At 55.7% G+C, this 27,364-nt stretch overlaps 1 protein-coding gene across 8 annotated transcripts; it reads right to left on the reverse strand.

Moving 5' to 3' along the window:
• Window positions 1-249: 249 nt before the first annotated feature.
• Cdk18 (cyclin dependent kinase 18) lies at window positions 250-27,364 on the reverse strand. 8 transcript variants are annotated; one of them, XM_063240107.1, is made up of 17 exons: window positions 27,231-27,356; window positions 12,043-12,239; window positions 11,692-11,839; window positions 11,395-11,474; window positions 10,715-10,840; window positions 9,955-10,011; window positions 9,081-9,195; window positions 8,859-8,953; window positions 8,618-8,680; window positions 7,841-7,964; window positions 7,594-7,714; window positions 6,860-6,957; window positions 6,558-6,663; window positions 6,417-6,459; window positions 5,713-5,803; window positions 5,409-5,486; window positions 250-3,538 (listed from the first exon to the last, which is right to left on the reverse strand). In XM_063240107.1, exons 3-17 carry the CDS (start codon window positions 11,807-11,809, stop codon window positions 3,321-3,323), a joined length of 1,533 nt encoding a protein of 510 aa, XP_063096177.1. In that variant the 5' UTR covers window positions 11,810-11,839; window positions 12,043-12,239; window positions 27,231-27,356; the 3' UTR covers window positions 250-3,320. The 8 variants fall into 8 exon arrangements, with proteins under 8 accessions (XP_063096177.1, XP_063096175.1, XP_063096178.1 ...); XM_063240105.1 differs by having other exon boundaries at window positions 11,395-11,537; XM_063240112.1 differs by having other exon boundaries at window positions 3,254-4,860.

Below are 27,364 nucleotides of genomic sequence, written 5' to 3' on the forward strand. Positions count from 1 at the left end.
AACAAACAAACAACAATAAAACAAAAGAAACGGACACTGTGGCACACAATGTAGCTCGAAGAAGTAAAGCTGGGATCTGAATCAGGGTCCGATTGGTTTGGGAGGCTGGTGCACAAAATTTTGTGCATGAATGCACAAAATGGAACCACTGAGAGCCCCTGCCTAGGCCGGAGGCCTAGCCAATCCCTCCTGCGGGGATAATATGGATGCCATCAAAAATATTTGCTATGAAAAAACAGACAAAACAGAAATGGTAAAACATTTTATCTATTTATTTATCCATTCTTATTTATTTTTGTGGTGCTAGGGACAGAACCCAGGACCTCATGAACACCAGGGAAGCACTGTACCACTGAGCTGCACCTGCAGCCCAGTAAATTTTAATAGAATGACGAATGGAAAGTTCCTCATCTTGTAAAACCCTGAGACCTTATGAGAGCAAAGATCACATCCTAAGCCACTCTAGCTGGACTCTGAGCTCCAGGGAGGAGGCTCAGTGTGTGAGTCCTGTGGTACCAAGTTAGAGCCTGGAGTGAGGGAACTGGGGAGGGAGGAACCCAGCAGACCAGAAGACAAGGAACTGGGCTGCCACTTCTAGTCCAGGGAGCAGCAGAGTGTGGGGCTTCACGCCCATGCCCACTTTACTCCTGCCATGTTGCCTAGGCTGGCTCAATCTCCTAGGCTCCAGCAACCCCCTCTGCCTCAGCCTCCCAAGCGGCTGAGTCAGTCACGACACCTGGCTGGGTCAGGATATTGATCTCTGGGTCTAAGCGTCACTCAGGGATATATACTGAGTAGTACCTAGCACCCCAGAAAGGGAGAGAAAGCGAGAGAAAACATTGCTGAACAAGAGGCCAGTGGCAGGTGGCTCTGCAGTTCCAGCAGTGCTTCCTGGCCCGGGTTACCCATCTGAGGACAGCTACTACACTCCTGCTGGGAGCTGGACACTGATCATCAGAAATGACACCAGCCACAGTGCCCCGGCTGCTGGAGCAGGGACAGGACCACTTCCCTTCCAGATGGCTGATGGTGGGAAGATGGGGGTTCAGAGGAAAAGGCGAATGATGGCAGGGGACACCTGGTGGGGTGGGGGAACAGTGATGGTGGCCAACCTTGGTGCCTCCTGGCTGGCTGTCAGCCATGCTCTCAGGTGACCAGAGGGGGAGACCCAGGTCCTCCATGTAATTACATAAAGCACTCCACTCCTGCCCCATATAGCTGGCGTGGTGAAGGCAGGCAGCCAGCGGGATTCCACTAGGACAGTCCACCCACCATGCTCTCTGGGGGACCAGGCAAGTCTCCTAACCCCAAGGGCCTCTGCTGCAAAATGGAACCACTGAGAGCCCCTGCCTCATAGCAGCAGTATGGGTTTCCCTGGGGCCTTCCCTTCTCTGCCAGGAGTCCGAGGGCTTCTCCCCCAGCTTCCTCCTGAGCCAGTAAGACTAGCAGCAGCCACCACAGAATGAGGCCTAGCACATATAGGTGCTGTGGGACCTTCTGTATTTGTGGTGCTGGGGTGCAAAGCCAGGTCTGTGCCTGGTAAATATGCCACCAGAGTGCTACATTCCTACCCCTCAGGTTAGGGGCATTTAAAAAAACCTAATTCCTGGCCTCATTATTGCAGTCTGATGTTAGCTAGATATGGTGGCACCCACCTAGAATGCCAGCACCCTCTGAGGTGGAGACAAAGGGATCACAAGCTTGAACATTGTCTGAAGACTTAGCAGACTTTACCTCAAAAAATAAAATAAAATAAAATAAAATGAAGAGGGAGAGGGGAACAACCCAGGGTGGAAAAAAAGAAAAACCAAATCTGCAGGCGTCCATCTGAGCTGGAGCCAGTAGACAGGCCCTAGTGCTTCCAGCTGGACCTAACAGGCACGTGCACGCGGCCGCCCTCCTGTTCCCCTTCCTGGTTTGCTGGGCTCTGGTCTCACTAGTGGCCTTTTGCTCTTCCTCAAGCGCATTCCCTTCTGGGCCTTTCCAGGGATGGTCTGTCCCTGACTACCCACTTGGTTCCTTCCCTCTGAAGCCATGCTCCCCCAGACCCCATCAGATGCCCCTGACCACACTTGTACCTCAACCGGTGTATCCGATCCCCACTCTGCACCCTCACTCAGCCTCTCATCTCCTGACCCTGTTTTACTCTGATTCTTAAACTGCAGATACTCTGAGGTGCCTGCCTTGTGTTGATCTAGGGGTGCCTTTGACCCCACTGGACTGTGATCTGGCTGACTTCCTCACTGCTGTGGCCTAGGAGCAGTTTGGACAGGGCTGGAGTGCTGTGTACCACGCAGGGCCAGCTGGTGACTTGCCCTGGAGAGAGATGGTTCAGCGGGGGTGCTGTGGAGTGTCACATGTAGACGCAAGGGTCTGAGCAAAGGGCAGGATGGGCCTAAGGGGGCTGAGTTGCTTAGAGTGGAAGGAAGGGGCAGGCCTCGCTACAGCATCAGTGTGTGGTGGCCCAGGTTCATTTGGCATCAGCCCTGGGCTTGTGCCTGGGGCTCCTAGGAAGGCTGGGGCTCGGGACAGCCAGCTCCTGGTCACAGTAGGGTGGGGAGCTGGTATCACCTCTACCTTGCAGCAGTCATCGAATAAGACCTGTTATCAGCAGCTGCAGGGCTGCTGCAAATCACAGATGCTCCTGCCAAATGAGTTTGGTAGAGAAGGCCAGTCAGGAGCCCAGGCATTCCCGACCCATCCCAGGAGCAGAGAGTTAATGTGAGGCCAGCAGGTCAGTGACTCAGGACTCTGGTGGAATGGCAGGCTGCTGTTTGTAAAGGCCATGTGGCATCTGGAAATGACTGTCAGGCATGCAGGAAACCCTGGGCTCCAGGACATGCGGCTCAGCCTGGTCCCTGGGGAATTCGAGGATGGCTCCTGCAGCCCACCAGCCCTGGCAGCTCATATCCAGTCTTTGCTCCCGAATCCAACTCTCTCTTCTGGAGCCACTATCTTTACCTGTACCCAAGGCCTGGGGTGAGCCTGTCCAGTAGGATTTATCTCCTAGGCCCCTAGAGCAACACAATGCCTGTGACTCATGGTGGCCTCTAAGGGATTCCAGCAAAACAGGTCTGCCCAGGCCCTTCCTAGAGTTGCTTCTTGCCTCCTGGGCCTCTGTGCTGTGTGCAGCTCCTGCCTTAAAGACCGAGCGAGGGCTGGGGACTCTAAGTTGCTGTGTACCCTGGGGAAGTCACTCAGTCCTTGAGGACCCACTGTATGTATGAGGGTATGCAAGACAGGGAGAAAGGGGTTCTTGTGCAAATTTAATAAAACAAGTGTCTGGCATATGGCTGAGAGCTTAATAAATACAGGCTCCTTCAGGTCCAGCTTAAAAGCCCCATGTAGATGCCACTAAACACTCCCTGAGTCATGGTCCCACAATTTGCTGAGGCGTCTAGGGAGTACTGGACCTGGTGCACTCCGTCTTCCATGGCAGCCCAGGGCACATAGGAACCAGGCCCAGCCACATCCTTGGGTCTGCAGGGCTTTAGTTCTCCCTTGGCATCAACCTCTGTACCAGACTGGGTGCTCCTTCCTGTGCAACATGAATTAAATATATTATCTGTCTCTGTGCCGACTCAAAGGACATTCACAGTACAGTGGGGGAGGGGATGAGGGCTGGGGGAGCCCAGACCCTTACACCCCCACCCCACTCCTCAGGCTGAAGGCATTGGGCTGGGGCAGGGCTTGTGGAGGAAGCCAGGCCAGGTGTCCCCTTGGCCTCTGCTTTAGGATTCAGCCAGGCTGAGGAGGTCTTGGGAACATTGCGTGTTAAGGAGGGGACTCTCACCATCCAACCCGCTCCCTGCCTCTACTGACGCTGCGGCATTCACACCGCCTCCTCTCATGACCACCCTCCGGCACACCTGCGTCAAGATCACGAGGACAGAGCACAAGGCTGGGGAGGAGGGGACGGGGAGCCGTGTCAGTGCTAAGGTGCCGAGGCCGGCCTGGCACCAATGTCAGGGTGACCCTGCATTATCTGGGTGCCACACTCAGATCACCATCCCCGCTCTGACTTATCGGTGCTTAGGGATAAGACAGGCAGAACAGTCCTCGGAAAGCAGGCAGGCAGGCAGGAGCCGGTCGGGGTGCCGAGGGCAGCGTGCACACCACCACCTGCCAAGTTAAGGCGACTCTATCCAGACCAGAGGCAGGAGGAGCGCCGATGGGCTCTCTGGCCACCCTCAGGGACAGCTGGCATCCCTGTGATGCTCAGCGTTGGCCCAAAAGGGCACAAACAGCTTCTGGTGAGGAGGGAAGAAGAGGGAGAGGATGAGAGACAGGACTGCTGTTTCTTCTGCTGTTGCATTTGCCCTTGAGTCCCACATGAGGGGCCACATCCTCTCTTGGTGAAATGTGTGCAGGATCCTGGGCGCAAAGGGAGAACTGCCAACCTGGAGGGGCAGGCAGGCCCTGGGGGAGGCACAGTAGAGCCCACTCTGGGCCAGAGCTCTCCTCGATGCCTGAATTTTCCTGTGCTCAAGCACTTCAGGCTGGAGAGGGTCTGGCCTTCCCCTGCTCCTCCTCTCCTCTCCTCTCCTCTCCTCTCCTCTCCTCTCCTCTCCTCTCCTCTCCTCTCCTCTCCTCTCAGGGAAGCGGCTCACTCCCAGCCCCAGGGGGAGTGACGGAGGCTCGGTGTCCAGGCATGGCCACCAGGAAGGTTGTGTGGGAAGCAGGGAGAGGAGACAACTACGCCCAGCAGGGCCAACGGTCTTCCAGGCTGGCCACTGGCTCTTGTTCCTCAGTCTTCCTACAGCCACACAGGCCTCGTCCCTCACATGACCGAATGTCCCTTGTGCCACAGCAGAGGGTGCACGGCTCAGAAGATGCTCTGCCGCCGGTTTTTCCCGCGTCCTGGAGAATGGAGGGGGACAGGCGGGACTTCAGGGAGGAGTCAGGCTGCCCAAGATCAGGAGGGACACTTGTCCTCCAGACACTCTGAACAAGTGAGCAAAGAAATGTGCTTGGGAGTTTGGCAGTCCTGTGTTCAAATCCCATCTCTGTTACAAGCTATAAGAAGTTGTGACTTAACGTTTTAGAGGCTGGCTGTGAACTGCGGAATATGGATGGTGCCAACTTCATGGAGAGTTTTAAAGATTAAATGAAATAATACAAGGCCATCAGCTGGCCCAGACAGTACAGTTCTCCTGGATGCAGACTGGCCAGGGGGCTCACAGTTTACAGGGTGCAAGCACCAGAAGAAGCACCTTTGCAAGAACTATGCTGAATGGGGTGCTGTTAGGGTAGAGAAACCTCCCAGCCTCCCTGTGGGGGACTCCCCATCGTAGGCAGACTGCTGGGCCCATCTTTGCTCCCCGCAGCAGGAGCCCTCACTGGGGACAGGTAGTCCGCCTAACCTCCTCTAGCAGCGAGAGTGGTGGTGAGGTCCCCCGAGACCCTACCTGCATGCTGAAAGGCCAAGCCACGGTACCCTGGGTCTTTCTGGAGCTGGATCTCCTTCAGGGAGAAGATGGAGGCAGCTGGGGGAAAAGAAGAGGGTGGAGCTGGGGCACCCTGGCTTGGGGAGCCCTTCAGTCAGGACCACAGTCAGATCCACAGACTCTGTGCCCCTTAGATCCAAAGGAGAATTTATAGGGTGAAGCGACATGCCTAAGGCACCTCAGTGGACCTGGCCTCGGGCCTCTTCATTCTGCTTTCTCACGCACTCCCGGCTCTGGCGTGGCCCTGCCCCATCAGAACACTCACTGTCCTCGAGCTGGTGCACACGTTCTCCCAGAGATCGGAAGTAGGGGTGAGCCAGGGCTGCCTCTGCTGACATGCGACTCTTGGATTCATACTGAAACACACAGGGTGGGCTACTGGGCACTGTGGGGACCCCTCCGGGCAATGCAGCCTCCATGATAACTTAGATCGCCAAGGTGGAGGGCCTGGGTCAGCTGCTGTCCTCAACCTGACCCCACCCGGACTGTCTCAGGCCTCAGGTGCCCACGTGTCCAGCCACCAGAAATGGGACTACAAGGATGGACTTCCTCTGGGAATGAAGGTTCAGATGCACGGGCCACCATCATCATCAACCAAGCGTGGCCATTACTGGCAGGAAAACTACTCTCCCTTTCTGGTGTGTTTGCAGCAAGACAGGTGTCTTGGTGCACCTCAGTGTACCTCATTACCGTCTTATATGAGCAATGAACTACCAATTCTACTTTTCGGGTGAGGAAACGAAGGCACAGACAGGTTCTCGGGAACACGGCCAGAAGTTCCCCACTAGTAAGCAGTCCACATTAAGGTCTGGGCTTTAAGCTGGGGCACTGAAGGCAGAGGATGGAAAGCAGAGCTCCTCCCAGGTGTCAGGCACACAGTCCCGTGGTGATGAGCACAGAAACCATGTAAGTTGGGGCCCAGGGCAGGCAGGGCTTGGGGCTTCCGTCCCCAAACCCCAGATCACTCACCAGGAGGAGGCCAGTCAGGAGGTTGATGCCGTCAGTATCCAACCTGCAAGGGGTAGGTGCTGCTGCACAGGCTGGCTGGGGTGTGGAGGGGACAGTGGGCGTGGCTATTAGAAGGGCGTGGCTACTAGGGGGACTTGTTACCTGGGGGCGTGGCTGAGCAGCGGCTGCGGCAGATACGCGGGAAAGTTGTAAGCTCGGAACTCTGGGAGGGCCGTCACGCCGGGCCACGTCTCTTCTGTAGGAGTCCCTAGAAGGACGAGAAGGGGTTGAGAGGGGGTGAGTGAGGGGTGCAAAGCCGGAGAAGGAAGCTAAGACCGGCTGAGGGCACCGGAATCCTGCGGGGTTGAGATCGGCCGCGAGGCCGCCGGGTCCTCTGTGCGCCTGAGCTGGCGAAGTGCTGGCGCCCTCTGGTGGCCAGAGCGCGGGTACAGCAAGAGACTGACCGAGGAGGCGAAAGATGAGGTGCAGCTCCTCCTTGACCGTGGAGCCGGGGAAGAGGGGCCTCCCTGTGGCCATCTCGTAGTGGATGCAGCCCACGCCCCTACAGGGAGCAAGGGGCAGGAGATGTCAGGGAGGAGCAGACGCCCTTCCTAGGGCTGCTTCGCCCAGGTACCGAGGACACCCTGCCTCTGGCGGCAGGAGGCTCCCGGAACTGCCCAGTCCCCAGTGCAGCCCCTTTCTGGAGGATGCCCTGGTCCTTAGCAAGGTACAACCTCTTGCTCTTACTCTGGGGTGTGGTCTGGAGTGTGGCCCGACTGGAAGAAGGGCCCACACCTGGGTTCTCCTAGGAAGCCCTGGGCACAGGCACAGGAGCATTTGGCAGACATCTAAATTTCAGCTTCAAATTTGGGCTGGTTTTTCATTTATGCCAAATCATTGATCTGTTAATTTTAACATAAAAAGAAGTATTCCTTCCAAAAGTACCACTAGAACTGATGCTTGGGGGCAATTCCATTATCCTTATAATAGGAAGGACTCTCCTGTACCCTCGGGCAGGTCTGTATTTCAAACACACAGGCTTGGAGGAGCTGTGTAAGATGGGGAACCCTCATCTATTGCAGGCTCATCTTTCAACATCCGCAGAGGCAACGAACCACACGGCTTTGGTCAGGGAGATCAGGTGGCTCTTTCTGAAGTCTAGGTGTGGGAGCCCCCTACAACCCTCAGTCACACTCACCACATATCAATGGGTGTGGAGTACTCTGTGGATCCCAGCAGCACATCGGGGGGCCTGTACCACAGGGTCACCACCTCATTGGAGTAGGTCTTTGTGGGCACTGACTTGGCCCGGGCCAGCCCTAGGGACAGGCATGTTACTGAATGTTTGCTCAGTGTTGACTGCTAAACCCTCCCCCACAGCACCCACATCCTGGGGTGGCTGGGCACCTCAGTGACATAAGACCCCCACATTGCCCCGGCCTCACCGAAGTCAGCCAGCTTCAGCTCGCCCCTCTCATTGATGAGCAGGTTCTGAGGTTTCAGGTCCCGGTGCAGGATCTTGCGTCGGTGGCAGTAAGCCAGGCCCCGAAGTAGCTGGAACATGAAAATCTGGGAAGCAGGGAGAGAAAGGAGAAGTAGAACTCGGGGGCCTGTTGCACCTGTGAGACTTCAAGCCTCTGCCTCAAGCCCGGGGCTGAAATGGGGGCAGGCATGGGAAGTGGGGTGCAGCACATCTCTGGAGAGGATGCCAGGTTCCTAACACCCTACCGCCCATCCCGGGCCCCAGCACACAAGGGAATCCCCGCCAGAGGGGAGGCCCAGTTGTGTAGAAGAGCAGTGAATTTGCAGGAGGCCAAAATCCTCAAGCTGGAGAGTGTGACGGGGTAGAGTGGGGCAGGAAACCACCCGTGTGGGATGTGTGCACTTGGTTCTTTGCAAACACCGGAAGGGGTCCTGCACCCCTTGAATTTCCTGGAAGTCTTCCCCCATGCATCCTGGCAGGTAGCTCATGCTCCCACCTGACAGATGGGAAAACTGGTCCTTTTCATTAGAGATGGGCTATGTAACTAGACTGTGGTGGAGGACTTGGGTTCTTAGGGGCAAGGGGCCAGTCCCAGGTCCTTGACTCACTGACTGGTAGCATCCTATCCATCCTTCCTGCATTTAAGCTGTGAGTGTACTCAGCAGGTGAGAAAGGCCAGCATGATGGGCTGAGGCGACGCAGTGTCAAGAAGGATGGGGTGCCACCGTGAGGCCCTCACCTTGACATTGTGCATACTCATGAGGTTCCCACAGTGGTCCAAATACTGCTTCAGGTCACTGTCCTGCAACACAGGTCCCTGGCTCTTAGTTACTGCTAGGCCTGAGTGCTTGGTCCACTCCTGCCCAGGAGCATCTGAAAACCTGATTCTAGAACAAGGCTTGCGACTCCCCTAGACCACTCCTATTCCCTCAGCTCCCCCCCCCCCCCAGCCCTGCTGCAGCAGCTGTAGTCTGGCTCACCAGGTACTCAAACACCAGCGTGAGGGACCGATCTGTGTGGATGAGGTCATGCAGGGTCACGATGTTGGCGTGCTTCAGGTTCTTCAGCAGCGACACTGGGGAGACAGGCCTGCCTGGGTCCCTGGTGTCCTCTCCCTGGGGTCAGCAATGGTGTCTGCCCCAGGCTACTGAGCCTCCCCTCACCCCGGGGGTGGAATGCGGGTCCCGGGCCCCTGCACATACCCTCTCGGATGGCAGTGCAGGGTGCTCCCTCCTCATGCTCCAGTCGGATCTCCTTCAGAGCCACCAAGTTCTCTGTCAGCTTGCTGCGCCCCTTGAAGACTGTGGCGTAGGTGCCCTGGGTCGGGGGAGTGACCACTTGTCAGCCCTCAGTCACTGCTCCCCTCAGCCCAGGACCCTCCCCACATCTGGGGCTTAGGCTGGGCCCTTTAGTATCAGTGCACCCCTCCCTTCACAAAATTCTGTTTCCTGCAAGCCCACTTCCTCTGTGAAGTACCCTTAATAGCTTCCGGGTCAAAATGGACTGCTCATTCCTCTGGCCCTGGACATCCTGTGTTATAATGCCAGTGTTGTTTTCTCTCGTATCACACCAATGTTTGGAGGCAGGGGTCTCCCCCTTGGGAAAGGGCCTTCCGCCTCTCTGTGAGTCTGAGCCTGCTCCCGGCCTGCTCACAGACCAACACAGTGCTGCAGAATTAGCTCAGCGACACAGCCCTTGCTATGTGCCAGGAGCTGGCTAAGTGCTTGTCATGCATCTTCAATCCTCACCACAACCCTGGAGAGAACAATTAGTCCTGTTCGACAGAGGAGGAACTTGAGGCACAGAGAGAGGTCACATCACTGCCTATCACTCGCACACCTAGTAAATGGCAGACTTGGCATTTTGATCCAGGTGTGAGCACCGGCAGAAGCAAAGTACCCCAGAGCCCACAGGCTACTCTGTCCTCGAACCCTGTTCAGGACCTGGGGCCCCAGCAACACCTGCAGAAGGCTGGGCCAGGATGCATGGCCAGGGCGGGGGTGCATCTCTCTTAAGGCGGTGCTGTGGGGGGCAGAGCCCATGTCTGTCACCGGAGAAGACGCAGCCAGCCCTTACCTCGCCCAGCTTGTCCAGCTTCACATATGTTTCCAGTTTCCCAAAGCCGATGTCTGACTGGAGGAAGAAACAGGGTGCTGTGAGAGCCAAGGTCCCAGCGGCCCCAGGGCCCCCACATCCCTCCACCTTCCCCCACCTCCAGGTTCCAGGAGGGAAGGGAACAGACTCATCCCCTTCTGTTTGTCTCCCTTCATCCCCATGACAACAGAGGGCCCCTGAGAAGTGTGATGTCTCCCTCCCGTGGCACTGGGGACACAGGGCTGTCCAGCTTCCATCTCTGTCTTGTTCAGATGGCTATCTCCTCCCCACAGGTGCGGTGTGTTTTTCTCATCACATCAGTGTCCTTTTGGAACCCACTTCTCAGTGCACACCCCTTCCTTCTAGCTAGGTGCAGCCAAGTCTTAACAGGACAGACTGTTGGGCTTCCGTCTAGAGAGGCTGATTCTGCAGGTGTACATCGTAGGCCCAGGATCTGTGTTTGTAAAATGCTCCTAAAAACATGACAGGTGGCCAGGACTGGGAAGCACAGGGCAGCTGGTCCACCATGGGGACACTAAGCCCAGAGAGGGGTTAGAGCTTAGCTCCTTGGGAACAGCGAGGAAATGCCTATTAATCTGGGAAGACCAGTGCTTTGAAGTCACTGTGGCCAGCAGGTGGCACCAGAGTCCTAGAAAGCTTTCTGAAAACCACTACTGGCCTTGGTCAGGCTGGGCCAGGACAGAGTCCCACCCTAAAGATCTCTGACCAGGTTAGGACTCACCAGGGAGGCTCGGCGTGACATGCGGCTGAGTGGCCTGGGCAGGTCTGGGCTCTCTAGCTGTAGCTTCTGTAGGAACTCCCGGGGCAGGCGGATATCCATGGGCAGCGAGAGCCGCTTGCTGATGTCCTACAGTGACAAAGGACACCCTGCTGGCTCAGAGGGGAGCCAGGGCTTTGGGTCTTGCCTCTCACTGGTTTCCCGGTAAAGCAACCACAGCAGGGCCAAATCCCAGGCTGGAACTCCAGGCTCCCAGCTGCTTTGGGGGTGCCCCCGAGACACAGGTGAACACCTAGGATTGCTGTGTGACTTTAGAAAGTTGCTTTCCTTCTCGACCACGGCACTACCACTCCACAGAAGGGGAACCTAAATCCCCTGCCCTCCCAGACACCGCAGTTCTGTGACTTTAGTTCTCCTATGCTTGGCACACGTATATGGGGCAAAGAACGGTCCTGCTCGGCCTTTCTATCCCAGGAATGTACCAAGAATCTAGCGTATATTAACCCATTTAATCCTCACCATGACCGTTTTAAGGACAAGAAGACCATAAGACACGGGTGGAGTAACCTGCTCGAAGTCACACAGCTAAGGAATAGCAGCACAGGGATCTGAATCCCCAAAGTATGGCTCAAAGGCACACCTCTGCAGCTGGGGCCTGCCAAGCCAAGGAGGGCAGTCCTCACCTCCATGGAGAAGCGGCGTTGGTTCTGCCTTCGCCGGTACTGCATGCCAGGGGACAGTGTCCCAGGCTCTTCCCCGCCATCTGTGGGGGAGAAGGGGCTGGGCTCCAGTGGGGGGTCTCTGCCAAGAGGACCGAGCTGCAGGTCTGAAAGGCACAGGAATCAGCCAATCAGCCATAAGCTCCCGTCCCTGCTGCTCTGCCCCGCCCCCAGCCCAGCCACGCCCCTCGGAGGCGGGGAAGATAGGTCTGCAGGGCCCTGGGGGACAACGGGGTAGAGAGGTGCAGGTGGGGCCCTCACCCTCATTCCTCTGGTTGTGGAGCTGGTTGAACTGCTCGGTGAATTCGGCCAAAGACTCCTCTATGGTCTCCGTGCGGGGCATGGAGAACCGACGCTTGAAGTTCTTCATCTTGTTCATGATAATCAGGGGCCCGCGGGGATGGGGGTCCTAGGACAGAGAGTTGAGAGGAAAAGGCAGTGCCCAGTGTATCTCAGGTGTGGCTTCAGGGTCCTTTCTCATAAAGCCTGCCGTCCTGCATGCTGCAAAACATTTCTTCCTTCTCACTGGTACTGGGGATCAAAGCCAGGTGCTCACTCACCAAACTGCACCCCAACCCCTTCTGTTTTGAACGTTTTGACACAGGATCTCACCGTTGCCCAGGTGGACAGAACTTGCTGTCCTCCTGCTTCAGCCTCCTAAGCAGCTGGGATTACAGACGCGTGCCACTACACTCAGGGAGCTGTGTGTTCTCCAGAGTCCAAGCTTCTTTCTGGGAGGACCCCACCTACTTCCTCTCCTCAGTGACTCAGCCCTTCAGATTCCCCTCCCCTGGGGAGATGGTCAGAACCTGCATCAGATGGAACAGCAAATACTTCAGCTGCTGAAGTGGGCGACCTGGTGGGCCCAGGCTACCTCATAAGCCAGTGACTGTGTCAGTCGCTGGGGAGCTCTGCTGATGGAGGGACTTCAGGGACTTCACCTCGGCCTACCCTCTCTGGACACAACACCATGAGCAAACCCCTCTGGTTTGTCCTGCACCCCCAGGAGCCACGAAAAGGGCCACCGGTTCAAGGGAACCTGGCTCAGCCTCACCCTCTCTCCAGCTGAGGTGTGAGGACCAGGGGCAGGGAAGGTCTCAGGGGAAGCAGGGACAGGAAAAAGGAGCCCTGCAGTCCCTCCCCTGCCAGAGTGCCTTGAGCAGACCGGGCACCCTATGTGGAGAACACCATGCAGGGGGTGCTCTGCTCACCCAGGGGCCTTCCCCAGGCAGAAGCAGCTCCCCATTGGCTGCTCAGCCTCTTGCACAGGGAACACCCTGTCACTTCCTTCCAGACTCCCCTCCTCCTCTGGTCCTGAAAACCCAGTGGGGCTGTCCCGCCTCCCCTCGGTTCCCTAAGCTCCCAACGAGCCGCCTCCTCATCCTGCTCTGTCACACTGCCTTCTGCCAAGCTGCCATGGGGACAAGGAGGGTGGTGGGCTGCACAAAGACCCACCCCCACACCTGCCAAGGCCACAGGGCCAGCCCCGGGGGGGGGGGGCTGACTGGCCACCTTCCCAGCTCCACCCACGCACCAGAGCCCACGCCTAGAGGATGCTCAGTCCTGCTGCTGGCCGACACCTAGTTGCCAAGGCAACCAGGCCCTCCTGAATCCTCCTGGTTTAAAGGATTATGGGTCAGTAACATGTTTGCTTTACTTAATGATCACGTCCTTGTGTCCTCAGCCAGCCTGGAAAGGGTCTGCTCCCTGACCCTGCATGCTCCCGAGGTCCAGACTGCTATCTCAGAGTCAAGCTCGGATACTCACCGCCAGCCGAACGGGGACCCTGAAGGCTGATGCATTTCAGCCCAACACACCAAGGGTTGAGCACCTACTGTGTGCTGCCTGTGGGAGGCACTGAGATTGCATAGGCATGTAAAGCACAGTCCCCTTGCCACCTCCTGCCAGCCCAGGAGGGTCCTGAGTCCCTATCACACCCTCCCACCAGCCAGCTTCAGCTGTGGCAGGGCTCTGTGAGCTGTGCAGCCTTTGGTCTGACAGGAAGTGGCACCCGCTTCCACCCAGGGGCACATAGGGATGCCTCCTGTGGAGAGGGATAGGTCCCAGGGACAAAAAGACACATCCTATCCAGTGGCTCTCATTTCCCCACAGGCAGGACCATAGCGATATCCATACAGTACAAATCATTGTCAGCCAAGTTGCCTGAACATTAGCATCACCGTAGCAGTGTAAAAGAACATTCAGGTTCCTGGGTTTCACTGTTAGGTTCTAGAACTGCTCTCTTCCACTACCCATGTTGGGGATAAACCCAGGACCCACCTTGAGCATGCTAGGCAAGCTCTCTAACTTCCTCAGACCAGCCTCCATCCTGTGACCTTCCTGCCTCAGCCTCCAAAAGGCTGAGACTATGGGCATGCATTGCTGTGTGCAGGGGAGAGCACAGTCCTCAGCAGCACGTCCCATGATCTGCACTCGGAGCCATGGTTGGAAACACTCTGGGTGCAGGGAAGGGCTGATTCTCTGCCGGGCTGGACTATACTCTGTGCTGAGGCGGGACCCCTTGAGCAGGAGTGGGGGAGGCCCAGGAGAAGAGGAGACCCCCATAAGAAAAGCCGCCTCTGCCCTGGAAGCAGCACATCTACACTGCAGAGACTCACTCCCCAGGCTCCGTCCTGGTCACCTGGGGGGCAGGGACATGGCTCCTGGAGGGCTGTGCTCTGCCAAGAGTGACCTGCTACACCCCTTTCTAAAAACAGGGCTTCCCCATTAAGCCATCCTCCAGCCTGGGATTTATGGGATGGTGTGCTGTGTTTGCAGCTCAGGACTCTACCAGGAGCTGCCATGAATCTGGCCCCTGGGGAGAGAAGCTTACCCAAATCTTTGGGGAGGGAGGACCCCACTTTCTGCAGGATAGGATAGCCAGCCCCAAATCGCACCTGCTCTCCCCACAGTTCCATTAGAAGCAAGGAGGCACCAGCTCAGGTGGCCTGGACTGGAGCAGGAACATGGGTCACAGTGACCAAAGGGATGGGGACCACCTGTGCATCACCACTGCTGGTGAACAGACCAAGAGGAAGTGGCTGTCACTGCCACCGAGGGATGGAGGTCAGATGCAGGGATGGGCTTCCCGATGGGGACGGGAGGCAGGCGATGGAGTGGTGAGTGAAGCACAGGGGGATGTCTCTCTGCTGGGGACAATCAGGGCATTGAACTGGGCAGGGTCTTGGGTGTGACAGGGCAGACTGGGCAGAGACTGGTCTGTTGTTCCCAAGCTCAAGACACAAGATGCTTCTGTCACTTTCCTCTTGGGAGAGTCAGTTTCTCAGATTGGGGGGCGGAGGGGGGAGGGAAACAGGAAAAAGGCCTGTCACCTTGGTGCTGTCTGCCTCTCACCCCCAACTTGGGACAGAAGGGCTCAGTGTGACACAGCCTGAGGCCAGTCCAGGGCCAGGCACAGTGTGGCCTTTGTCCCCCGGCCAGGGAGACATCTGGAGCTGTCTTTGTGCAACTGGTGTCAGGGCAGTGGGTGTTGAGGGGTGCTGGGCAGAGGAGTGGTGTGGGGCAGGGGCGGCAGCAGAGGCCCCTGGAGCTGCGGGTGGCCGGGCAGACCCAGCCAGCCTGTCCACTGCTCCCTCCCAGGTCAGAGGGTAGAACTGTCCATGTGCCGTGGCTACTTCCCGCTGGGCAGGCATCAGCCATCCAGCACTTCTCAATGGGGCCAGAAAAGCTGGTGGCACAGGAGGAGGAAGGAGAAGCTAGAGCACTGTGGCAGCCACCCTGCATCCAGGGAGGCAGGTGGACTCCAGCGAGGCCAGCAGAGGAAGATAACGCCGGAGGGGCCTTCGTTCTGTCCCTCATGAGCAAGGATGCGGAGGCCCCGACGGGCTTGCACAGAATCACGCAGCAATTTCCTGGTTGCTGCCAAGAGCAGACTCTGACCGTACTGCTCCTTTCTTCTGGCTGCAGCCTTCCCCAGCCCTGTACTTTCCCTGTGGTCTCAGCTGGCGATGCTGGCCAGTGTTCCAGGTCTCCCTCCCACTCTGATCAACAGCCTATGAGCCCAGGTTCAGATTCTGAAGCCACTGCTCACGTATAGGCCATGTGATCACAGTGAAGATCTTAACTTTGGCTCAGTCAATCAATAATTTTTTATTGAGTATCTACTACATGCTTGGTAGTGGTAGGCACTGAGAATCCCCTGTCCTTTTTTTGGGGGGGGGTGAGGAGTAGGGATAGAACCTAGCACCTGAGGCATGCTAGGCAAGTACTGTCTCCAGTTTCCTGCCCCTACATGTGAATGCAGGTAAAGAAGTGCAGACAATAAAATAATAGGTGGTGGTAGGTATGATAAAGGAAAATCGTGCAGGAGAGAGGTGCACATGTGAGATGTGCAGTGTTGCAAGTTAAAATACTGTGGTCAGGAAGGCCTCCCAGAGAAGACAGGGGAGCAGACTAGCAAGACAAGAGCAGGTGCAAAGGTCCTGAGGCAGAAGTAAGTTGTCAAGAGCAGCCATCTTGCTACAGAGGAAGCCAGAAGTTTATGCAGAGCAGCTGTATTTGGCCTTGAAAGCCACAGAAAGGTTTGAACTGATGAATGCAGTGGCTAGTAAGAAGTGACTGGATTCAGGGTTTAGTTGAAAGTCATAAGGATTTTCAGGTGTCTAGATTGTACAAGGAGGCAAGAAAGCAATCACACAGACATGAACAGAGAGGACTGAGCTGAGCAACCAGAAGGATGGCCTGGTCACTGGTGGAGCTCAGGGGTCCTGCGAATGGAAGAGTTGCTGGGAAGTGTGAGCCTTCATCTGACTGCCAGCTTGACTGGCTTGAGAGATGCCTACAAGATCAGTAAAGCACCGTCAGATGTGCCCAGTTGGTTAGAGGGGCAGAGACTACATCTTGTCCCTGATCCCTTCCTCGGCTCTTCTCCTCCTGGCTTCCTGGATGCCATGAAGTGAGTGACTTTCCTCCACCAGGCTCTTCTGCCCCTCTGGATCTGCCATGGAGCCAGGTTGCCACGGACTGAACCCTCTTAACCGTGAGCCAACGCAAGTACCTCCCCCATTAGTTAGTACATCAGCAATGAAACACTGACTAATACAGAGAGACCAGAATGGTACTGGGCAAGTTGTTTTCAACATCCAACGAGGGAGCCCACACTGCATGGTGCTGCCCAGGGACAGCGTCCAGAAGATGCTGGTTCTCTCCTCTCAGGTGTCTGCTCAGACATAAACAGGGGCCAGGAATCAGAAGGGCATGGTCAGCTTCAGCAAGGCTGTACCACCAGACTGTGAGGGCTTCAAAGGCCTACAGGGGATGGCACCATGAGGCCACATAGGGCAGGGCTAGCACCAGAAGTGAGATGTGGCTACCAGTGGGACAGGCCTCATGCCCTGCTTAGGAGAGCAGAAAGGCTCTGACATGCATCAGGAGCCTGGGGCTCACTTAGCCTGTGGTTCCCAGCCCTCTGCCCTGGACACCTCTGCCGGCCCCCGCCTGCCCCTTCTCTGGCTGGAGGAGGTGAAGGAGAGCAGGAGGTCAGCAGAGCATCTGGGCCCTGAAATAGCCTCTGCCCACCGAAGCCCCAGCTGCAGTTAGGCATGGAAAGCTGGCGGGCAGCTTTGCCTTGCCTCAGGGCCAGGTTTGGGTACTTGGCTCAGCCAACTTCTTCCACGCCTCCTTCCCTTCCACCTAACAAGCCCATACCCGAGGCTGGAAGGTCTGGCCCCCATGCTCCTGGTTTGACCTTTTCCCACTCCCACTACAGTGCTTCTGCTTCACTGATTGCCTCTCCCCCGCCCTGGCCCACCGGGCACACGTGGGTACCTCCTGTGTCCCAGACACCCATTATCAGATGCTGCCCCAGGTCCTTCTCTTTACTGAGCTCTGTTTTGCATCACGGTCTCTGAGGGCCCAGGGGCAGGGGATGAAGGATACAGCTGTCCACTTCAGGAAGCCCAATGAGTCTGATCCTCAATCCCACATGCTGAGCGCTGGCCATGACCCTTCTGGCATCCTCTGCCTCCTACTCCCTGCCCCATCCTGGTTGCTCAGCCACTCTGGGCCTGAACTTCAAAGACCCACAATAGGCAAGGCTGGCTGCCCAAGTCTGCAGATGTCAGAGGTGCTCCGTCCTCTTCCTCCCAGGGAGAGCTGCGCCTGCAGGGGGCCAGCAGATAGCATCTCCTGCATTCTCCAGCTGACCTTGCTCAGCAAGGGCCAGCAAACCTCAGGGGGAGGCAGTCCAGAGGTTGTGCAGAGCCTCGGCAGTGACAGCAGCAGAAGCCTGGCAACCCCCTCCCTGACCTCTTCGGGTCCCAGCCCAGATGGGAGAGGTGACAGACTTGGGGCTTCAGCACAGAGGTGGACAGACAGGCCTGCAGTCACCCTGCCTAGGAATGGAGCTCTGGATGGTGATAGAACTCGGGGAATCCTCCCACAGCCTCTGTTCGGAATACAGGAAGCAGGCAGGAAGGCCTTGGGGGACAAGGAGGAGAAACCTAGGAGAGGCCAGGGTAGGAAGTGAAGCGTGTGGCGCTCAGAGGTGTCTCTGCTGGAGAGATGCAGCCCTGGACCCTACAGTGTTTTTTCCCTATGCGTAGAGGGGGTAGGGGTGGCTGGCTCAGTGGTAGAGTGTGTACGGCGTCTTATTCTGGTTAGAAACATCCTGATGGCTGTATGTGTCCAGCCCCAAAATTCTCTACCATGGATGTCATGGGAGGAACCCACTTACTAGCACTGTGACCAGGGAAGACACCTCTATACTTCAGTGTCCTTGACTGCTACCTCCAGTCCTCTAAGGCTAATGCTGCCCTTAGGAAAAGCCCAGACTCTATGGCCTAACACACCAGGCTTCTGGAATTCAGTTCAGTATTCTTGAGTGTCAGCTCTCACCCCTCCCCAGAAGGGCCAGTTTGAGTGAACCCACTTGACATTCCCAGGAAAAACCCCACACTCACACTCATGGTTTTGCACACACCAGCTCTGTGGCCTGGAATGTCCTTCCTCAATTCTTCCCTGATAAAGCCACGCCCAGACTCAACTCTGATCATTTCCCCTGGAAAGCTGGGTACAGCCACATCTCCTTCCTCCCTGTGGCTCCCACGGCAGCCTGTGTGTACTGTAACAGGCTGTGCTGTCCTCAGGGCGTGAACAGGGTTGCTGTCATTCTGGTTGCCCTGGCACCTTGCACAGGGCACAGAACCCAACGGGTACTTGGTCTGTGACAGAAATGACTAAGAGGCCAAAGGAGACCTCTTTCTGCAATAGTTCCCCAAATATTGGGCCCCGCAAGGACAAAGACTGTGTGTGTCTTAATCACCTTCAAGCTCCAAACAAGCTGCTGTGTGCTGTAAATGTGTCCTTGCTTCCACCTTCCACCAGTGGGAAATCTATTCTAGGCTTATCTTGTCCCCAGAAGGCCAGCTCAGGGCTGGAGTATGCTAGGGTGGGCCTGGCCCTAATCACTCTCTGGTTACAATGCAGCAAGCTGGGGCTGTCCATCCAGCAGCACTGGCCCCCTGATGTCTGGGCCTCAGAGGCAACCGAACATGGGATTGGCATCCTGTCCTTGGCAGGGGTCAGGGAGTCAGCAAAAGGCTCAGGTCAGGAGTGACCTCTGCCCAGGTGCCCTCCACAGTGCCCTCTGTGTTTGGTTTTGTTTTTGAGGCAGGGTCTGGCTTTGTGGTTGAGGCTGACCTTGAATTCATCATGTTGCCTAGGCTCAAACTTATGACAATCCTCCTGCCTTGGGTGCCCAAGCATTAGGATTACAGGCGTACACCTCTACACTTGCCCCTCTTGGCTCCTCTTGCCTGGAACTCTGCTGTCCCCAGGTGAGGTGTCTCTCCTATGCCCACATAGCACTGTGATGTCCCCGCAGAGTCCCTGACTCACCACACTGTACTGGTTTACTGCTCTGGTTCCCTAGTCTGCCTATGAGAAGACAGGGGCAAGTCTGCCTGGTCATTGTGACCCAGTGTCTGACATGACACCTGGCTCAGAGTGAATCTGCAAATGACCAGTGAATGACTACATGAAGGCTAGACTTGAGGCCTCGGCCTAACCTAGCCCTCCACTCTCAGCCACTATATGGCCCCCATGGCCAGGGGAAAGGGAGCCTGGGGGAGAAGGGGCAGGGCTCCCCAAGCAAGATCTTGGTGGAGGTCTCTGGGCAGGAAGTGCCACACCACAGTGAGAAAATCCAAAGGAAAGATTCCAACCCAACATGTGTCAAGCTAGGGCTTCCAGAGCTTGTGGGGAGAGTGTTGGCAGGGCCATGGGACCTTCCTCCTCCCCCTCCTACCTAGAGCAGATTCCGAGAGTCTCACAGGGCAGGTGCACTGCTTGGGCTCAAGCCCTGGCCTCGACCCTGGCACATGGCTCTCCTGACCCCTCAGGACTTCACTGCTAGCTCTCTTGAGTGAGCTCTCCATCAGCCCTGCAGCTCTCTGGCTCCATGAGCCTCAAGGAACAGAGCCACAAATAACATCATCTTTTTGACTTTTGCGGGGACCCTGAGAAAGCTGGTCTGCAACCTACAAAGAGGCTCTGAATTTCCAAGTAGTAAGATAGGCAAGTTGCCCTCTGTCAGTACAGGACACACAGGACATAGGCAGCCGAAATGGGCCAGAGCATGCACAGCTCTGACCTGTAACATCCCCCTGCTCCAGACAAAGCCTGTTGTTCCCTTCCCAGCCACAGGAGGGGTCCTCAGTTCCTTTTAGGAGGCTCATTAAAGACCCTCCAGGTAGGTCTTTGCCCACCTCACTCAGTCCACCATCCATCGATCCCTGTGATGGCATATGTCAAAGGAACTAAAATCAGTATGATGAAGAGATGCCTTCTCCTCCACGTTCACTGCAGCGTTATCCACAGTAACCAGGATGCGGACGAATGGCTTTGTAAAACATGGTGGATTCACAGTGGGATACTATGACGTGAACACACAGGACATTTTATTAAGTGACATAAGCCAGACACAGATAGATAAATACAGAGTGACCTCACTCATGTGTGGAACCTTAAAAAGTCAAACTTACAGAAGTAGAAAGCAGATTGGCGGTCACCAGGGTTAAGTAGAAGGGACTCAAGGGGACGAGGACAAAGTTAAAGGAGGAAAAATGACTCTGGTATTCTGCTGCATAGCAGAGAGACTTGATAATATACTCTACATTTCAAAACAGCTAGAAGACAAGATTGTTTTTGGTACCAGAAATCAAATTCAGAACCTTGAGCTTGCCAGGTAGGTGCTTCTGCCACTGAGGAATGTCCTCAGCTAGAAGGCAAGATTTTAAGTTTTCCTACTACAGAGAAATTATAAATGAGATGATAATGTGCCTATTATCCTGATTTAATCATTACACAAAATATAAATACATCAAAATATCGTATTATACCCCATAATATAATTATTAATAGTCAATTACAAATTAAAACCTATGAAAAATTTAAATCCACAGCCTGGAGCCTCTTCCGAGGTCCTCCTTAAATCTTCAAAAAACAGTTCCCACCTGTTTCTTCTCCGCCTGCTTCAGCACAGACACTGCTGGCCCGCAGGTTTTAGACAACAAACAAAGAGCACCAAGCTCAAGCACCCTTTTGCTCCCCTCATCTCAGTGCAGGAAGCCCAGCTTTTTTGGTAGCCGGTCATGGGTCTTTATTCACAACTCTGATTTTCCTCTCCATGCCTAACTTTAGCAACAGAACTGCAAGGGCCTTTAAACCCCAGCCTCCCCAAGGACCTTGAAGTTTCAGGAGCAGGGAGGGGGCGGGGAAGACTTCCCAGCATCTCTCAACCACAGTCCTATTTATACCCCGGCCCCACCAGCCTGGACCACACCACCCCATGTCCACACTCTGACAGGAACCCCTGGCCAGTCTTCCCCCAACTTGTCTCATTCCAAGCTGAGTGGCTGACCTGCAAGAGCCAGGTTCCTACAGTCAGCTCCCCAGGGTCTCTGGTCACTTGGATGGCCTGTCCTCATTCTGCATGGTCCACCTTCCCCAGGGCCGCCAACTCTTCCTCCCAGCTGCCATGGCCTCCTCTGAGGAGCCCCAGAAGAGCCCACACTTGTTCTCTAGATGTTCCTAGTCAGTGTCACTCACCAGCCAGGGCTCAGGTTTCTCAAAGGGCTTCTTCCCGTCACTCAGTCACTCACTTCACAGGCATCTCTCAGTGCGAGGCACGTCTTCTGTCTTCCACCAGGCAGTCTACTGCCTTGGCCTCCGTGACTGCTCAGCCTCCTGGGTCGCCTCCCCATCCCCGCCCAAGTCTGGTGAACTTACTTCCTCTACCTATCCCTGAGTGGCCACATGCTCAGAGTTCCCTCTTGGGCCCTTTGCTGTTCCCCCTGATGTACATTTCCTGTGTGACCTCATCTTCCCCATGGTAGAAACCACCACCCATGTGCCGATGACTCCCAGATCCACAGTTCCAGCCCCTCCAGCCCCTGAGCCTCAGACATGCAGGCCCAACCGGCCACTGTTGTCTGAATGTCCATCCTGGGCCCCATCTGACAGTTGTTTTCCAGAGAAGAAGGTAGATGCATACAATCTGTATGTGTGCAGGACAGACACAGGCATCCTAGTCACACACACGTGTATACACGCCAACACACCGCATATAATCCAGAAAGCACAGGGCAAAGTGCCAGCAGTAGTTATCTCGGGGGGAGGGGGGAGTCACAGGTGATTTTAATGTCTCCATTTTCCTTATCTGTAATCTTCAAACATTTCCATAATGAGCATTTACTGCTTACCTAGTAAGAAAATGGCAATGCTTCTTTTTAAATGAAAGTAGTTTTGAGTTTGAGATTCCAGAAGCATTTGGTGCAAGGCCTAGAGAGAACTATGATTATCTTGAGCAGGGGTCAGGAGTTTTTTCTGTACAAGGTCAGAAACCATTATTTTAGGTTCTGTGGGTCTCGCAGGTCTGCTACGTCTATGCAAAGCTGCCCTTGTAAATGAATGAGTGTGGCCGTGTGCCAGTAAAACCCAAGGACACTAAAATTTGAATTTTATAGGATTTTGTTTGTTCATTTGTGTTGCTCTGTTTTGTTTTTATGGTGCTAGGAACTGAATATAGGGCTGTTAGTATCCTAGGCATGCTCTCTGTCACTGAAATGCACTCCCAGCCCTTTAGTCAATTCTTTAAGTGTCATAAAATACTATTTTTTAAAAAAAATTTTCCCCAATCCAGTTTAGAAAATACGGGGCTGGGGATTTAGCTCAGCAGCATAAGCACCTGCCTTGCAAGTGTGTGGTCGTGAGTTCGATCCCCGGTACCGATAAAAAGGAAAAAGACAAAAAAAAAAAAAAAGAAAAGAAAAGAAAAGAAAATACAAAAGCCATCCTTAGCTCATGGGTTACACAAAAGCAGGTAGGGTTTAGCCAAAATACGGCTCGCCAACCTTGCCCTTGAGCATTCAGGGCCTCTTTAAATTCAGCATCCACCTCTTTAGGAGGGACTCCCGCCCTCCTCTCTGACAGGGGTGAGGCTTTCTAGGTTCCTTGGCCCTTGAAGCTATAACAGAACCAGGGACCAGGCATCAGCTGGGCTCCAAAGTTTGGAGGGCCAGAAGGCTGCATCCAGGTCCAGGGGTCCTGGTCACCGGCCAAAGCCACCAGCCAGCACCTTAGATGGGGCTGGAAAAACTCCCTGGTCCACGCTCTGGTTTTGCAGGCCAAGAAGGCAGCACTTAGAAAGGGCAGAGACCTGCCCCAGGCTACTCACAGTGACAGACAGAGCTGAGATCAGAACTGTGGGCTTGCAATGTGGAGCTCACGTGTTCTGTCACTCCCCCATGGCTACTGGGCCCCATGACCAAGGAAGACAGCAGCACGCTCGGGTCTGCCATCAGCACAGAATGTGAACCCCGGCGCAGCCACGACCAAGCACACTGCCAGCAGGGCTCCACGTCAGGGTCAGGCAGGGGCTCTGTAACCCTCTGCTGGCCTCGCTGTGTCTGGAGACCCCGTACTGCTTCGGCTATGAGAGACACTCTCTGTACACACATACCACACAATGCTTCTAGGCACTGGAACCCACCAGGACAGAGGGCGGCAGGGGCAGCTGTGTCCCTTTCTGGGCTCCATCACTCCACAAGTATCTCCTTTGCTGGGTGCCTGGGGCCTAAGAAGAAAGCTTGGCTCTGGTCTCCCCAGGCAGAAAGGGGTAGGCTCCTTTAGGGAAGCAAGGTTTGCAGGCAAAAATCACTGTAGAGCTTTGACAAAACTTCATGTGACAGTGGTAAAAATGGAGAGGGTGTTCAAAGGAAGAAACATTTTAAGAAGAGAATTCCCTTCCTATTTGGGGCCTGCGCCCTGGTATCTATAGGGACGCGACTTTAGAGAAAATATCAAGTGGAAGCCAGAGGTACCAACAACTGTCAAAGGGAATTTGCCAACTCCGTGTGTCACCAGCCCTCAATAATGACATCAGGCAAAGCAAAAAGCTGAGTATAGAGGACGTGATTTCACTGGAGGCCGGAGGCAATAGTATTACCCTCTCCTTCCAAAACAGACGGAACCCAAACTTGGGTGAGCAAGTGACTGAGCCTAAAGCAAGCAGTTATTGATTGGTGGAGGCAGGATTTAAGCACAGACAGGAACATGCAGCATACAAACAATAGGTGAACACGTCAGGCAGCCACAGGGGCTCATCCGGGTCAGGGGGCCGACACTTGAAACCATTACAAAGAGTTCCAGGGAAGAGCTCTTACAACTGTGCCTGCTAAAGTCCTAGCCAATGTCTATTAGGGCATCCTGAGACACCAGGGCTACACATGCGGCCAGAGAGCTCCAAGACCCTTTTCAGTGCAAAGCCAAACCTCACTCACCCTCCTAGATCTCTTCCTGCACAGAGCCGCGGGGACTTCGGAGGCAGATGGACCCCCCCCCCACAGACAGGAGGCCTGGCTGACACCCCCACAGCTTTCCCTCACCTGTCCCAACTGGCTGTTGCACCACGGCCTGCTCCTGCCAGGCCTGGCCACCAGTCCTATGGTGACCCAGGCCCCTAACCAGTGCAGAGCTGGGTTCTCTCTCTCTCTCTCTCTCTCTCTCTTTCTCTCTCTCTCTCTGTATGTGTATGTGTGTGTGTGTGTGTGTGTGCAGAGCTGTAGCTGAAGAGGCTAGGTCAAGACTGACCTTGGTGACCTTAGCAGCGAATGTTTGGAGGGCAAAGGTGAAGGGTTCCGGGAAGGAGGAAGAAGAGTTCACCTGGGGACAGGGCCAAGGGCAGGAGATGTGACTTACTCCCATAGGGGAAGCTGATCAGGTGGGTTTGGATCCAAGCCAGCCCCTCCCTCACAGACAGCCGAGCAGGATGGGGCTGCTAATAACCAAGCAGCAGGAGAGGGTCACGTTCCCCAGGGAGAGACACCCTGCCAAAGGCGCTGGGCACAGGAGGCTGGCAGCTGCCAAGTTCACTCTGGAAGCCAGTAAGTGGGGCCCCCAGCCAGATCTCCAGACCCCCCATCAGGTTTCCACCACCGTCATTCTCCTATCTGAAGCATGGAAGAGCAGAAAGGATTCTGCCTAAGGCAGGGCCTGTCGGGCTTAGGAAAGCCTACCTTGGGCACTACCTGAGCCAGCTCCGGTGCCATCTCTGGGACAGTCCCTTTGCAGGTGAACGTCCACCATTGCGACTGGTGTGGGCACTGCATGTGACCTCACTTAATTCCTAATACAACCCTTCCTCTTAGAAGCCCTGTTGCACACAGAAGGAAACTGAGACCAATGAAATTCAGGAGTTTGCTGGGGAGAGGGGAGTCACAAAGCCAGCCTGGGCTGGATTCCAGCAAGGACCCCAAGTGCTCTCTCTTTCAGGTTGCAAGCTGAGCTACAGAAAGAAGGAATTAAGTGGTGGCGGTCCTTAACAGGGTAACCCCACAAAGAGAGGCTGGCTGGGCAGGGCCACAGGCTTTGCTGTACAGCGTGGGGCCTGTTGCCCCGGCACAGGAAGGCTTGAGGAGACAGAGGACAGATGGTCTGTAGAGGAAACAATCCAGCTCCAAAGGTAGCCCTGTCTCCTCCAGTCCATGCATCCCTGCGACACAGAAGGGTCTCCTGAGATCCCAGCCCTGGGGGCCATTGGCACCTCAGATCTGCCCCTCTCTCTTGAATCTCACGATGAAGCCTGGCTCTGCCTGGCACAGGACAAAGGGGAGCCTCATTCTTAGGGCACCAGAATGCGCTGGGACCTGTGTGCACTAGGGCAAGGCTTGGGGATACGGGCTTGGGGACAGGTGGAAGTGAGCTGGGTCCCACCTCTACTCTGCCTTAGGGAAGCTGGTCTCCATTTCCTGGCCTGTCCAATGAGAATAACAATACCTGCTCCATCAAGTTGTTGTGACACATTTAATAAATGGTAGCCGCTAAGGCATTCAGAAAGCCGACTTACTGAAGTCTACTCTGGCTCTGAAAAATCCTCATGTGTTTGGAAGCAGATCCTCCTGGCGTGAATGGTAGACTTCTTCCACCCTTCTGGAGGTGTGGGCAACTGATGGGGACAGTCCTAGGAACCCCACTGCCAGGACCTGGCCATGCCCTCTAGATCATCAGCTGCCTAGAATGGGGCTGGCACAGGAGCTCTGCTGTGGCTAAGTGACCCTCTCTCTAGGCCCCTCTTGGAATGCAAACCTCAGCCTTGCCTTCTCTTGATCCTAGGTGGCATTTTCTCAGGCCCTGCCCACAGCAGGCCAATGGTGGGGGATCTCTGGGGACTTGCCAGTCAGCCTGACGGTCAAGTCACTTTGAGGATTCTACTCCTTGAAGCCACAACCAGGAATGTCCTTCATGCCTGAACTGGGTGGGAAGGCATAGTAACACACAGAATGTCACAGTGTGCTGATAGCAGAGGCCACCCAGTGGCGGTGTGAGCCACAGGGCTCAGGCCATACGCCCCAGCTGGAGAAGGCTGTGGAGAGCTGGGCTAAGGTATGATGTGGGAGACAGCAGCAGCCAAGGCCTGGGAGTTCTGGGGACCTGATCCTTCTGCGCAGCCTTAGCTCTCTCATGGTCACTGCCAGGAAGGGATCAGAGGGTATTAAAAGAGACCACAGGTGCCCAGGGCAGTGTGGACCTCTCATTACATAAAAGTAGCCACTGTCTCCTCGCACAGCTCCCACCACATGCCCGCAGACGCTCGCGGAAACTGGTCCCCAGCAGGGTGAAAACATGCCTCCTGCACATACCCAATTCTACTTCCAAATTCCCCCAAGTACAGTGACTCCTCCAGCCTTTTCTCTTGCCCACCGCTGCTTTAACTCCTTGTTTCTGATGGGGGGAGACAGAACGTGGACACTGCCCCTTCGATTTTCCGGAGCCAGAGAGAAGAGGCGCATTCCCCAGAGGCCCCTGCAACCCCGGCGCTGGGTGTCCTTCCACGTTCTCCCCTGGGCCCAGTCCTTCCCCGACCACCCCTTCCCCCAGCTTGCCAATCTGGAAAGTTCACCAGACCCAGAAAGCCCTTCACGGCGGTGATCGGGGCCCCACACGCTCGGGTCCCCTGGTCACCCGGGACCCTGACCCTTGCCCTTCCCTGAAGCAAGGCGCTTTGGAAGCACCTGGTTCGCAACTGAAAGGAAAACTTTGCTTTGTAGGGTTCGGACGGGAGCCCGGGGCCAAAAGGAGTCCCAGATGGACAATGCTGGCGGCGCGGGTCCGCAACTGCGTAACTGCCCTGGCTCGGGGGCACCTGGAACTTGGGAGTGGCCTCTCCAGCGCACCCCGCCCCCCACACGCGCACCGCCTCCGGGCTCCGGTCTCCCCGGGTCGCCCTCCAGCCTCTCGCCCAACGCAAACAGCCCGGCGCCTTTAAGGGCCGCCCGGCTTACCTTTGCTCCGCTCCGGGCGCCGCGGTGCCCCCGCTCCGACCTCCTCCCGGAGCCGCCCGCCGCGCCACCCGCGGGGCTCACAGCGCGCGTCGGGCGCCGGGGACTGAGCCCGGTGCCCCGGCCCTGCTGGGGTC

This window comes from Cavia porcellus, unplaced genomic scaffold, assembly GCF_034190915.1.
Source record: "Cavia porcellus strain 051 isolate PalLab524CR breed Dunkin Hartley unplaced genomic scaffold, mCavPor4.1 scaffold_29, whole genome shotgun sequence".
NCBI lineage: Eukaryota > Metazoa > Chordata > Mammalia > Rodentia > Caviidae > Cavia > Cavia porcellus.

Bases quoted from the DNA above. Each gene is read 5' to 3' on its own strand.
- Cdk18 (XM_063240110.1), bottom strand. From the start codon at position 11,809: ATGAACAAGATGAAGAACTTCAAGCGTCGGTTCTCCATGCCCCGCACG. The intron at 8,681-8,858 runs GTGAGCCAGACT...CCTGTGTTGCAG, and splicing joins CGCTGGTGTTTGAGTACCTG to GACAGTGACCTGAAGCAGTA. The intron at 3,539-5,408 runs GTAGGGTCTCGG...CATGTTGCACAG, and splicing joins CTTGGCCTTTCAGCATGCAG to GAAGGAGCACCCAGTCTGGT.